Source organism: Apis dorsata, unplaced genomic scaffold (genome assembly GCF_000469605.1).
Source record: "Apis dorsata unplaced genomic scaffold, Apis dorsata 1.3 scaffold_591, whole genome shotgun sequence".
NCBI classification, from domain to species: Eukaryota; Metazoa; Arthropoda; class Insecta; order Hymenoptera; family Apidae; genus Apis; species Apis dorsata.
In genome coordinates this window covers 49,952-65,285 of record NW_006263796.1, presented here as the reverse complement: position 1 = coordinate 65,285, position 15,334 = coordinate 49,952, and the positions used below count along the sequence as shown (strand labels likewise).

The window sequence follows — 15,334 nt, the reverse complement described above, 5'->3', positions numbered from 1 at the left end:
CGTCCTTCCCTCTTTGACGTAGTGGTCGTCCGCCTCCGCGGTTTTACGCGATTACACCGCATTAGGGGCCGTTTACATGGACACTGCGAGGCCTGGGGCTGGCTGGAATCCCGAGGAGATGGAGGGTGGGACAAGGGTTGAAATGTTTCAGCCAGAAAGTGCAAGTAATTAATGAGACGCGATGCCTTATCGACCGGTTAATTAAATGTTTCTCGAGAACGATGCGATTTTTTGAGGGAGGATATTGTTTCCGCGAGGAGGGGGTGTTGTCTTGTTACGCGTGATAGGATTTAACGAGTGCTCGTTGTTGGATATGCGAATTTGAATATTTTGTTTAAAAATAAATGAATGAAGGAAAAATTTGTTTTGTTAATTTTGACAATAGAGATGCGTTCTTTTTGGAATGCTATTGTCTTGTTTTTCTCTGATTTTCTTTCTTTAAATAATTTTAATTATTATATATTTATTGAATGGTATAATGAATATTATGCAAATATTATTTGTAACCATTATTTTAATAATTAAGTAAAGTATTATGTTACCTGTATGCAATATTATACACATATTTGTGCTTTGTGAATGATTTAAATGATATTATATTTTGATAATGATTCTATTATCGCTTGAGAGAGAATTATTTGAAATATATGGCTAATTAGCTACGATTTTATATAAAAAAATTATTTAATTACCGATGGATTCTAATTTTAATTGAAAAATATTAAAATATAGACAGAACGTAAAATATCAAAAATCGATCAAACGTGAATGGAAACACACGGCCGATGGAAAATTAATCAGAGGACCAACAATGGAGTAATTAGAAATCAAATACGGAGAATCATCAGCTTTCTCCCTTATCGTGAATTCATTGTCGTGCAATCAGGCGTCCGCATAGGGCGTCTAGAATTCGTATAGGTGGCAATCTGTATCATCGCGGATCCTATCAATCAAGAAGCTGGCGCAATCAGAGGACCGGGCAATGCAAAACTCGTAGAGCAGGGGGAAACTCGTATAGTCAGGAAGCCGAATAATTTGGAACATGCGCAATCGAGGATCCGAGTAACCGAAAACCCTTCCAATTCAATACGCGTTCAGGACGGAGCTGAAAATTCTAGAAATCTACGCGAAACGGGAAATTGAACGGTCCAAAACCTGTTCGATCGGAAAACCGATCAATAGACGACAAGGGATTCGGGATATATAACCGGTGGAAATCTTTTTAAGCGGAAATTTATAACAATAGAGGAATATGTAGTTCGAAACGAATATCTGTACAGAATGCAAGAATCTGTAGAGTTTAGAGCTCTTATGACCGTGAATCCGGAAAGTCTTTCAGGATTATTTTAAAATAAATTGATAAATTTTCCTAGTAGACGTATATCAGTCTGAGAATTGAAGCGAGAATTCGGTAAAGAAAACCACTCTTATCCAATTTCTAATTACACTGTTTGTGTAAAAGTATGCATCGAATATTTTGTTGAAGAAAATTCTGTTGAAGGCTATTAAATATTTCTCTTTTGGAAAATTTGAATTTAAATCTTTACTATTCTTTTTCAGCCATCACCTAGGCCGGAAAAGGTTGACCGTGTGGTAATCGATGGCCACGTAATACCTAACCACGTCCTCTTCACGACACCTACGCCTCACAATGTACCTTATCAGACACTTGCGTTCTCTGATAACGTTAAAGTCACCGTTAGTTTTCTCAAGGAGCATGATAAAGGTAAAAAATTAAATATCTAATGTAATATATATATCTAATATTTAAATTTCAAGCTGGAAGCTCATGTAATGAGATGATTCATTGATTTAATTATAATTGGCAACGCGTATTATTTTCAGTATACGTACAATCGAACACTTTGGTCGGTGACGCGGGACATCCAAGTGGAGTTGTGCTGGCAGAAATAATTAAACCGAACATCCCTGTGCGCAACGGTGTGATCCACTTGATCCAACGACCTCTTATGGTCGTCGACACCACGGTGAAGGACTTCCTCGAGGTCAGTGCTTAATTAGTTTTCTCTCTTTTATTCTTTATCTACTTCGTATTTCTCTTCTTTTTTTTTTCTTTTTTTTTTTTCATTAGTGATAAATACGCACAGCGATAATCGATCCCAGGAAGGATCGAAACGATTGTGCGAGTCGTACGACGATAACGTGTCTTACTACCGCATCCTCATCATCTATTCATGTCATCCCATTGTCTGTCGCAAACAATGACAGTTAGTTCCCGAATATGAATTCGTTAAACGTCTCGTCGCGGATCAATTCGTCGCGTGAATTAAGCGGGTTCAGCAGGAACATGCTCGAAAGGCTATCTTTTAATAGAATTGATCGATATAGTGATTACATATAGGTTAAATTTTTATTTTAAATTGTTTTAATAAAGAAAGAAAAAGATATTTGAAAATCTCGATTATTTATGATAATAATGTTTGTGTGAAATTAAATTGTTGATCGTTTATTCTAATTCACAAATTTCCATCCAATAAATTTATATAACGCATAATATGTATGTGTTTTGTATATTTTTTTATGATTATATAATATAAATTCACGATATTGATTTTCCATTCGTTTGAATTAATAAACACATGCTTACGAAATTGATTAAATTTGAAATTTTATCATTGCAAATTGAAATAGGTATCGATAAATTTGTATTATATTGATTATTGTTACATTATTTTCTTCTTCTTCTCTTTTACTCCTTTTAAAAAAGGAAGAATTGAAGATTTCTCCAATGCAATTTATTCATTTCACAATTCTTTTTTGTCTCTCTACTTTGAGAAAATTTCAAAAACTTTGTATATCTTAAAAATGATAGAGAAAGACATTAAATGGATCTTTTGAATTTATATTTCACGTCATAAAGCGTGTTTTGTTTCGTATTTCATCGCGAAATTATAAAAGAATAAATTGTTCAAGGTGTTAGTTTATATAAGTGATTCGCAATGTATTTACCGTATTGTGCCTTCAGAGCTTACTTGGCGGACTTGGCGAAAGAAAGAATGACGTCGAGTTTCCTTATTGTCGTGGACGTTATTTCCTTTTGATATCTGTATGAAAGCTCTCTCGAACTACCTCTGCACCTTCTTCGTCCTTTTTCGCGTTTCCAAAGCCTTCGATTTCAATAGATTTGGCTTTGTTCAGCACAGCCCGCGGCATTACGGCCATGTCCAAATGTTAAAACTTATTAATCACCTATCAATAATTTAGATTTCTCGATAAGTTCACCTTCTTTTACGATTCTCTTCCTTCATAAAATTTCGTACAATTTTGTGTCGAATATCGTGAAGAAACAGTCGAATTTTTCGCAAACATTATAATTACGACGTATAGAAATCCTTTATGCATTTCAATCATTACGAATTATTTAATTATAGTTTCATTGCGTCCTATCTTATGATACGTGCAATAATACAGTTGCTATAATATTCAACAACTTACAATTCAATATTCAATCGTATTAAAATTTTTATATATATATAATATATATATATATATATATATACAATATTGAAAAGGAACCTATTTGTCCATACAGGATGTAACGAATATCGATCCATATTGGCGCGATTGAAAGATGGAATCCTTCCCTAAGAATTCCCATGATAAATGTTGGAGGTCCACAGGCGTGTTGCAAGTTAGGATTTTGGAGTAACAGTCCATCAAATTTCGCGCAATAACGATTACCCCATTCGGTTTGAGTGATGTGGCTTTCGTGGCTACGTAACACGTGTCAAAATATATGTACACAACCGTCCCAACTGGCAGTGATTACACATTCGCGTTGTATGACATCGTATCTATAGAGCCACCGAGATCCTTTGACATTGCATCGTGCGCCACGCGCCATATCACGTTCGCAGTGTACGAACGCATCGGAACCCGCGAATACTAATGCTTTCCTAATGCATCACGCACTCGGAATTCACAATAAATGTCACTGAAAATCGGAACGCCTTCGATTACATTTTATTACCTCGTGATAGGAATAGTAATTTTATCGATAATTGGAAAATATTATATGTTGAATTACGTCTCTGTGTATTTTCTATCAACAGCAACAGTTCGTCGAATTCATATAAAAATTTTTGTCGTCGAAATTCACTCAGGGAAGAAATCATTGAAGTCGTGTTTTTGTTTTATTTTGTTACATTTCAATCGATTGTTGGCATACGAGGATATTTCTTGAGATTGTGCAAACATTGCGCTCGTGATCAATATTTTTTTTCTTCTTGGAAATGCGTATTACGTTCTTCCAATTTATCCAATTTATCACTTGTCTGAACTTTGGCATAGATCAGTAAAACGAAATAGAAATGACAGATCCGCATAACAGGAGGTAGTAAATCTTTATATATCTCTGAAAACTGGAAGTCACATCGAAATAATTGAGAAAATATTTTAAAGAGCAAAATTGTATCTTTCTAATGATTATTCACCTGTGATTCGAAAATCACTATCTTCAAAATTATAATGCTTTGAATATTTTCTTATTTTAATAAGATTTAACGAGAATATTGTATAAATTTTTTTATTCTAATCTGTTTTAAGATTGCTCCCTTTTAATAGATATATATAAAATTCCTATAAAGTTCACAAGTTTTTTGCGTTAGAGCGTTGTAATTTGATATTTTAAAAAATTATTATTCTTTGATCGTCATATCGTTTAAAATTCTATTACGATATATTTATAAGTGAAATTTCGAAGTTTATTCGTTTCAATAAATTTTCTCACTACTCTCGTAACCACGATATCAAATCTTTCGAAGACACGAAATTAAATTATGAGATTATTTGCGTTCGGAAACTTTGTTATGATTTTTGTTCTGTGTCGTTGCACAGATTCGTGTTCCTTGGTGTTGGGATAATTCGAGAGAAATTCTTGGATCCAGGTCAAAGAAAAATTAGCTTAACTCGATTTAAGGATAAATTCAATGTATTTCAATATTTTTACTTGTTAAGAGGAAAAGTGGACTCCGTAAGTCTGATTGCATATTAAAAAAAAAAATATAAATTATGTAGAGATGAATTTTTTTTATATTCAATTATCTAAAATTTTATAACATTTGAAAAGTTATTCGAAAATATTTATTTTATTTTTCTTTTTATCATTTCTTGATAATTATTCTAAATTTCCAGCTTACAACAATGTTTTATTTCAGGAAAAATCTTGCAAGTGAAAAAATTTGATGATCTATTTTCATGACGTTCTTGAACTTCGAAAGATTCAATATTATGTAATACTTCGCATACATCTCGTATGTCTCTCAATTTTCTCAATAATTCTAACATTGAAACACTTTTAACATAATTGACACGTGTTCTTGTACATTATAGCCGGCCATCAAATTAATTCTGTCATGTTCTCATATACGATATATTTTTAATTTAATCGAAGATGCTTATAAAAATGGATTCGATGAATGGAACATATATTTATTTTAAAATCGCATATTTTGTGCATCGTTATTTATCAGCAATATATGTTTAAATATATGGTTATTATACATATATTTATTTTTCGATGAAAACTTGGAAATATTTTTCTAAAAGTGATTTCGTTTAATTTTCTATACGTACTTTGAAATACTTTGTCAATTTATCAAAGTACCAGTTGCACACGTTTTTCTTATTCTATTACGATAACAATATATTTCAAATACTTCCTTTGGACAACTTTTTTCGATCAAAAAAAATATCATCCGTGATATTAATTATTTTTTAGATTCACTTCAATTTGAGAAAATTAACTTCTTTCTTCTTGGAAAATCTTTCTGCTTACTTTGTGGAAAACGGAGTTCTAAAAGTTACAATATAGAAGTTGGGAAATTGATCTTTACAAAGTAAAGCTCTTCCTTTCTTTTCTAGAAAGGGAAAATCGAATATCTTCGAAGTCAAACAATTTCAAATTAAATAAACTTTTGAATATTTGAAAAGTTCGTTTTCCATAGAAATAGATTTCCTTATAAGCATAGATATTCTTAGAATATATTATATAAGTATTTCAATTTGTAAAATCATTTTATCTTCCAAAAAATAAAATTATCCGATTCGCCATATCGACCAATATCCAATATCTCCATTATTCCTTCATCAACGTCAACGACTTCGCGCTCTAGATTGGTAGAAAATCCGCTCATTCGTGTGCAAATTTCGCAAATTCACTTCGAACGTGGAAACCACCCCTCGACGATAACGATTCTTCTAACAATTCCAATCGAAATTCCCTTCTATATATCCGTAAAACGTTCGCAGATATCGAACTGATGCTATCAATTTGCGACGACGACGAGAGCATCGAGTCCTGTTTACAAGATAAGCCAACGATCCGCGCGAAGAATCACGAGCGGAAACGGGATAAAAGAGTCGTGGTTTACGAAGCTCGTAAAGATTCTATCCAAAGCACCGTGACGTCGCGCCGTCGTATAGCAACGATTCTAATCTCAGCTTTTATTATTGTGTCACTCGGTTGGTGAATCATGTAGGAACCCGCGAAAATGCCACCAACGATTGTGCGAATCAAGCGAAGTTATCTTTCGGTGTAAATGAAATGAAATACGAATGTTGTTTAAATCTTCAGCATTTCTTTTTCAAGTTTTAAATTTTCTATTGCTTCACGTTTGTGATGTATATAATACTGAGTTTAATTTAATAAAATAATATGAATAATTTATAGCAATGACAGCAGAATTCTGTGTAGTACAAGCCATCCAGTGTAGAGACTTAAATTGAATCTTCCAATATCTTGAAATATTCCTGAATTTTCCTAATAGATTTATTATCTTATTATTGTTCTCTTCAAGTAATGTTTTTCTTTAAAGATAATAAATGTGAAATCTAATTCTTTTAATTTCAAATAATTTAAGTATACAATATCCATTGTCCAATCTTCAGATGATCCAGAAATGTTGTTCGAAGAAAAGGCACAATTCTAATCTTTTAAATCTTAGATTCGTATATTTTTCTCAAAAAGGCTTTTCTCATCATTTCTGTAATACCTTTCTCGTCTACTTTCCAAATCACTAGATTATACCTCGTATATTGTTATCGGTTAGCCAATTTCATTAACAGTTTATTCGTCAACGTAATCCCTTTATTCCCCTTCTTCCTTTCGCCTTCTATTTCACCGACAGTGAATACACTCCACTCGACGAGAGATCGTGTATATACCTTTGTACTTTCTTCTGGCAAATCGGATTACAGTCTCGTGTCGCGCCACGTGTAAAAACGAGTTAATAACAAAGACGAGGCAACATCCGCATTCCTTATCCTCCCACGGGAACACCTCTAAATCCCACGTTCTTGATCTCTGGATTCCATTCTCGACAGAGTTATTGGACGCTGTTTTCGTCACACGGGCTCTTCGCCTTTTGATCTTTGATTGCAACTCATCTTTATTAAACTAAAATTAACCTTGAGTCAAACGACGTATCCTGTATTGCAGAGAATGTATGGTTTATTACCTCGTTGTTGCTTTGTTGGAAGATTTGTAGAAGTATATTTATTTATATTTGGTGTTGAATCTCGTTTCTTGAATGTAGATTAAGGAAATTAATATTTTTGATATAAAATGGAGCTGAGAAGCGCTTGTTTGTTTAATTGATGTATGTTTCATAATGTTGAATTTGGGGAGGTTGACAGGTTTCGTATAAATATAAGTTCTCCGTTTAATTTGATTTTCGACAGGAACAACGAATGACGTTTGGAATTGATGAATAAAAATGTACGATTGTCACAATTTTCAATGAATATATCAGATTATCAGTTGTACATTTTGATAATATATTGTTATTGTAAATCGATTATAATATTCGAATATTTATGAATGTATTTACAATTTATGAAATTGGGATTGCAAAGCAAAACAAATAATAATTCCAAATGTTATATTTTATGCTGCAACTTTTCAAATTCTATTGCAACTGTATTATTGTATAGTATATTCATTTTTTAATGTTTAAATTTAAGATCAAAAACTTGAAATATTTCGCTTTATAATTTTTCCAAAGAAATTTTGAAATCGAATTTATGAATCGAGTTATTCCTTCCAGTTATCTATGGTTAAATTTGTCATCTTTTCTACACTGATATCTCTTCTGAGCACTTTATCGGATGACATAAAATACGGAAAATCAACAAAATTGGATTTATCTGCATCTGCAAAATAAATCTCATGTCAGTTTCAAAAATGAAATGCGAATTAACCAGTATGACTAGCACTTCTTCTCACTCGGTCATGATCCACTTGGATCTCGTCATTCTTTATTTCAACGTTAAAAGCCAAAGGGCAAGTTGAATTAGCTTCATTTATAAATACCAAAAGGTCACTAAATGAATTCCGTGGCCCTTAATTACCCAGCCATTGTAATTACATTAGAACAAAGTTTTTGCTTTGATTTTCTTCTTGGATCCGGTTACAAAACCTTGCTCCATAGCCTTTTGAATTTAAATTGCACGGAACTTGTCGCGCACCAACGAGCCCAAAAGATCCGACTGCTAAAGCGATAATTGACGTTTCATTTTAAACACTCGTTTCCATCGTAATACCGCCGACTTCCCAGAGAGTTGTAATAATGAAATTACCTTAATCACTTTTTTTCGCGTTCCACTATATCAGAGAGAAGTAAATGTTAACTCTGTATACTTTTTTTTCTAATTTTTCTTTTCTTCTATTCCACTCTTGTCATAATGTTTATCTATCACGATAAATGCGATAGGATATATTCACATCGGTGATTTAATTCATAATATATATATATTTGGATAAACAAAGAATATGTTATGTTACGTATTAAATAGATTATCGAGGATACTTTATAAGATACAATACTCATAGATAGCCTATCGAGTATAAGCTTGCTGAAATTCCCTGTGCATTCGCCTCGTTCATTCTCAGTGATCGATGCGTCGAAGTAATATTAAATTGTAAACCGTATTCCATTAATACGTTCATTCACTTTTTTGCTGTATTGGAAATGGATCATCGTGAGGCACGGTGTTCGGCTGAAAGAACGAAACACGTGGAAATTCTATTTCCATATTATCCTATCGGCTGCTTTCCATATTACTTACTTTTTTTTAAAATATTATTTTTTCAATTCGCGTTTATTAAAAAAATTCTCTCCATTTGTTTCATTCGCCAAGTACCATCAATTCTCAAAATTCTGAATCAGAATTTTTATTTATTTATTTATTTTTATTTTTTTCCACCACTCTGCAAAACAAAGAACGCTGGTCCAGTTCCATTTCCAGCTTTCGTGGGTAGATTGTCACACGATCGCTCATCCAGCGTGTCCCACCGATACAAATCAACGGCCGAATCGTCATCACCTCACTCTCTCCCCAAAAACTGTCACACAGGTGATCGTAACGCACGTCATGTACGATATCATCACGTGTATACATATATATATATGGATGTGTTTATATAATCGTGTATATTATACCCATATACACAAAACGTTTTACACAGGACAGCAAATGGAATGTTCACGAGACAGCTGTCATCACATGCGATATATCGATTGTTCTTCAGCAATGATCCTCGGCACGTCTCGCCTACTGTCTGCACCAGATCCTCCCTCAGGATCGGACATTGGATCAAAGGAGTATTCGTAGGCTCCTCCGCGATATTATTATTATTTATCCGCAACTTTTTCTTTCTTTGATCCAATCTTTGGTCCACTCTTGTGTGTTGTGTATTTGTGCCCCGGTAAACCTTCTGAAACGACGTCGCGAGTTCTTTCCTTTCCGGAATTATATCCGAAGAAAGTCAACGGATCCTTTTTTTCTTTTTTTTCTTTTCAAAAATTATTTCCTTCTCTGTTCAACGAGGATTAATTACTATTCGATTTTCGTTTCAGGAGGTGATGTACTAATCACTTAATTTCAGGTTCGCTAAAAAAAAAAAGTCGGCATTGAGACAAGAGCAGAAAGAACTCTCGAAGGAGGGTTAAAGAAAATACAAAAGACAGCCGAAAAAAAAAAAAAAGAACACACAGTAATTTGGTGTGTAGGGGAGCACAGAAAACTCGTGTTCTGCACCGCCTCGTGTGTCTCACCGCAGATCTCTCTCGCCTCTGCTCGCAATATTCACCCTGTTTCTGTTAGATTTTTCACCCCCTCCGACGCCCTCTTCTCTCTGCCCTTTACAGTATCTTGGACTGTGCTCTCTCGCCTTTCGTTCACGCACTTTTGAACGAGGGACACGTTTCGACATGTATCTGCGCCGACACGATTATATACATTTACCGCTATACTTTTACAATTACTGTGATTGCAGCGTGCACGGATACACGGATGGGAAGGTCGCCTATGGAGAGGGTTGTGTTTTCGTTCCTTTTCGTAGCTAGCTTCCGGGATAAAATCGCATCGAATTACTCGGTGGGATTCACTGGAATTTATTTGAGACTCGTGGTGTGAGCATTATGTATCACGGATTTGTGGATGATGGCCTCGTGAGGTGCAAAATCAGTCGAGTCTGAACGATTATCCTCGTTTATTTTGAGTTGAAATTAAATTTATTTTTGTGCCTTTGTTTTTATCGTTTGTTATTTTTAGAAAAGATTAATGGATTTCTTTTTTTTGTACCATTATTAATAATATTAATATAGTGAATTGATTAAATAGATAGAAACAAATCGATTTTATGTAAAAGTTTATGTATAAGTGTAAAATAATCGGTTAAAAAAGTTTGTACTTTGTTTTCTTTTATTATATCGTTGGAGTTTTATCGATTTATCCATGTTTTTCTGCTCAATCGAGAATCTTTAACTAGTTTTAATATTTTAATTTTCAAGATTCATTGTTCATGAAGTATTGTCTTGTCGGACGAGAGCAATTAGTTATAGTGTACAAAACTTTATATTGTCTATATTCTTCTCTTTTGTACATCACAAACTTCGAACTGTCGATATTTTTTGCCTCGATAGATAAATATAACAATGCAAGTTCGTAACAATATCGAAAAATCGATTATTGTTTGATTCCATTCAAGTTATCGTACAATCTTTGCCAGATCAGTTTTTGTAAGCAAGTAAAAGTTTATATACAGCAAATATTTACATTGATTTCCTTTGAAATAATTTTCATATTTTAGAAAATAAACGTTTATTTTTAACTTTTTTATTAATCTATTAAATTTAGATTAAATTAAATTCCTGAATCACTATAATACTTAATTTTACAATATTCGAAATAATATTTTGATTGTTTTTATTTATTAAATGTACGATGAACTTTAAAATTAATATATTATCTTATTAAATTTTATTCACACTATCAAAGAAATAATATATAATTAATCAATACGCATAATTCAACATCATAATTAAACAAATATATACAAATATGTACAAATATAATAATTTTGGCAACCAAACTACGCCACGAGAATCATTTAATCCACTGACGATCACTAATCTGTGTTATAATTTATTGCAAGGACGATAAATTATAATCATATGTAATTATTATACAGAATAAAACTACCATTATTTTCTTCTAATTTTATATAATTTAAATGAAAGTTTTCTTTATTTGTTTTTCTTTTATTTTTTATTGAATATATACATATTTAAAATTTTTTCATTGCTCTAATAAAAATGACATTCTCTCTCTTGTATCCGTGCACATAACAACGATAACTATACCTTAAGTAATATTACAGTAACATTACACTTGTATATAGATACATACGAGTTTCCCGTACACATGTTCATCGAATCGAGTTTATTCCTTATAGTCAAAGAAGAAATAATTAAAAAGAAACAATTTTCCGTCTCAATTCGCTTGTTATTTACTTTGAAGAGTTATTCACTTGTATCTTAGCTAGCATCCTTTTTTGACCAGCTTTTAGAACTTTCGAAATCGTTTACGCCTATATACACTCTCTCAAGTTCCAAAGCTCCCTATTTTTCTTTTTCTTTTTTTTTTCTATGCATTCACCACGAGATTATTGAGACTATTGTGCTACTCCTGTCGTATGTATTTGTATATACATATACAAAAATTATTTTTTAATTAAGGAAGTGGAAGTCGAATGTTATCGCATAGATTATGTGCATCAACGTCGAATTTATTGGAAAATTCATTGGAAACGGCGACCTAACCTCCATTCCCGCCAAAATAAATGATTGCAAAAGCATTTGCAAGAAATATGATTTCGTCTGTGGCTACGTATAAAATGCTGTATTATTAATTTCACGCTGACCAAAATTTACAGTCGACGATAAATTATTAATCGACCTGGAAGAGGAGTGGCGAGCACGGCCCTCCCACATTGTGATTCACACAAAGCCGCCGTGGAATTCCAATTGATTTATCGTGGAAAAGTTCGCGACTACGATTCCAAATCCTCCGAGTGTCGTTAAAAAAAGAAATGTATATATATTGATTAGCAAGAGGATTATATTTTTTGAAACATCGTTTCTCGTAAATCTTACAGAATATCTTAGAGAATCTAAAGAATCGTGATTCAACGATCGAGAAAAATATTAAAAAGAGAGAGAAATATATATTATATAGGATTAAAAAAAAAATTTTTAAAAAATAATTTTTTCGATTAAATAAGCGATCTGCAGAAATCATTTTAACGATATATCGTTAAAATCAAATATTTTTTCCCGTCGATTTTTCAATTAAATTAACAATTACCATCGATTTAAAATACGATTTATATCTCGATCGAGGATATTGAATAATGCAAGTGTAATCAGTAAAAAGCAACGATTTCATTTCGGTTTTTTTCAATCGAGAGCAAACTCGAAAGCCTCTCTTTATTTTCCTTTCATATCGTATTCAAGCCATTTTCATGCAAAATTCGGGGTTGAAAAAAATCGACGATGATCGTTCTCGTGCGCAAGTCTTGCGCAAACAATTCTGTCAAGTGTAAAAATAAAGCATAACAGCGGGATTCCTCTCGAAACGAAGGATAAACGGCCGATGAGCCAAGCTGGGAATACCTTTATCAAGATTGGGACTGCATAAATTAGCTTTAGAGAAATAGGATTTTCCGCATGGAAGGAAATCGGTAAACTTTCATAAACTTTCTCGAAAAGATTGATTTATATATTTCCTTAAGAAAATAAATTTCAAAGCACGGTCGAGATCTCCAAAGTAAATATAAATCACAATTTTTAGTGGAAAATGTAATTTAATCAAATTTCATGAATTTGAAATATTTTAAAGAACGATCAAATACAAGAATTGTCTTCATGATTCAATATGGTTTTTAGGATCGAAAAATACAATAGATAATAATAATTGGCGAATGTAAATTGTTCGCAAATGGTACCATCGATACGTCGAACTGTGAGGAACGGTGTAGCTAAATTACAATGTGCATAGAGATTTTAACAGTTATATAATGCGAAATGAATGTTAAATTTACATGAACGTAAAGTGGAACGTCGATAATTCGGATAACATTTGTACACAAATAGGAATGCAAGCAAAATACTAAATTCAATTCAAAGCTTCGATGCAAATCGAATAACGAAGTGACGTGAGTGATCCTTAATAAGAATTTATTATAAATAATTTATCAATTCAACGAGACAAATCAATATAAAAAGATGGAATGGCAAAATTTTTAAAAATCTTCTATAAATTGTCATTTTTATTCGAACGTTTCTCAATTCTGGTATTTTTAAAAATCTTTTTCTCATCTAAAATCCATCTTTTTCATTTCTGTGCTTAACCATATTCGTCCAGCTTTGTCACGGTCAACGACAGGCCTTAGAAATGAAATCTTTAAGCACTTCTTCCCTTACGTAAGGCAGGAGGAAAGAAAAAAAAAAAAAAAAATAGAAAAACGTGGCTTGTCAGGATGAACGAAGTTTCACGAGGTCATGAAAAGTTTCTTATTCCTGAACGTGCAAAGACTACTAGCCTACGTGCCGTACAACCATCGAGCTTTCCCACGTGAATTTCCTTCGGAGAAAGACAATTTTTCTTGCACGACTTGGAAGCTTCTTGAGACCGCAAGGCGATCGACAGGTTCTCGTAAGAGGAAAAGTTTAATGTTTGTAGTTTCCCGGGACGAGACGCTAATCGAAAATTATGCAGAGGAATTGGGAATGCCTCTCCCTGGCAATTCTTACAGTTTGCTTTTTCTTAGCTCGACCGCTTCTGTTATAAGGTGTTAGAATTTTTCTTTTTAAGGAATTAAGATCTAGTCAAAATTTTAGTTAATCGATTGAGAATATTAAAATTGAATATTGATTCTTTGAAAGAAAAAAGGAAAAATTATCATAACTATGAATTTAATATTATTTTGAAGTAATTTGTTTATTTTTTGCGAGAAATATGGTTCTTAGAAAAAATTACAATTTTCTTGTAAGAAACATAAGTTTGCCTAACGATATAAAATTTAACCAAACCTCAAAATTACAATTCATTTCAATTATTCTAGAAATATCTAGCTTCTAAAAAAAAAAATCACGCAAGATAAATCGAGAAATTCTGAACGTGATAAATACTATCGAAACTTCATAAAAATAACAGAGAGAAATTCTTTTCTTCCCTTTTTCCCCTTCTCCCCGCGAAACTTCCATTCGAATTCTATCATTCTCGCATTTAATTTATTTGGACGGATGGATTAATTTATTTGGATAGATGGATTCTTAGTGGCGTTACGAGCGTCGTGGCCAGACGCTCGCGTGTTTCTGCCAGCGAGAGAGATGAACCGATATAAATGGGGTTGGCGGAAAAAGCAATAACGCGTTTCGACCTTTCAATTAAAAGACGGAACCAACGCAAATTGCCGACCTTGCGGCCACCACAGCCTTTTAAATTTTCCCGTCTGCCATTTAAAACCCTCCCCCCGCTTAAATCGTTACCTTATCCTCCACGGAACCATCTGGCGAAATAATTAAAGGAGGATCGCATAAACCGCGCATTATGCCGCGACTTCGTTGGCCACCTTCGCCCCCTTTCCCCGTTCATTCGTCCCTGTCGCTTGCAACGCGTGCATTCGGCCGTTTCTATAAAAACAATTTTTACGAAACGATGCGATTCCCGATGTTATTACGAGTTTTCATTTCTCAAACGTTGTTGCCACGATATACTCGAGATTTCGGCCCCACGATTTTCTCGACCCTCTTTTCGCGAGGCTTGGAGTAAATCAATTTGGGCGAACGGAAAGGGGACGATTTGATCGAGTATTTTTTTTCTTTTGCAACGAGACTTTTTCGCCGGACTTGGAATAAATCATTTTGGAAGGGAGTGATTTGATAAAGTATTTATTTTCATTTTCTTTTTTTCCCTTTTTTTCTTTCTTTGAATCAATCTTTTGCGAGAGTTGAAGCAAATAATTTTG

General features: G+C 33.1%; 1 protein-coding gene across 8 annotated transcripts in view; it reads left to right on the top strand.

Moving 5' to 3' along the window:
* Positions 1–15,334, top strand: part of LOC102676482 (fasciclin-1) — a 308,866-nt gene that overhangs the window by 253,025 nt on the left and 40,507 nt on the right. For all 8 annotated transcript variants that reach the window (XM_031513134.1, XM_031513132.1, XM_031513135.1 and 5 more), the window contains exons 6-7: positions 1,561–1,726; positions 1,846–2,006. In XM_031513134.1, coding sequence (XP_031368994.1) covers positions 1,561–1,726; positions 1,846–2,006 — 327 coding nt within the window. The remainder of the gene's footprint in view (positions 1–1,560; positions 1,727–1,845; positions 2,007–15,334) is intronic.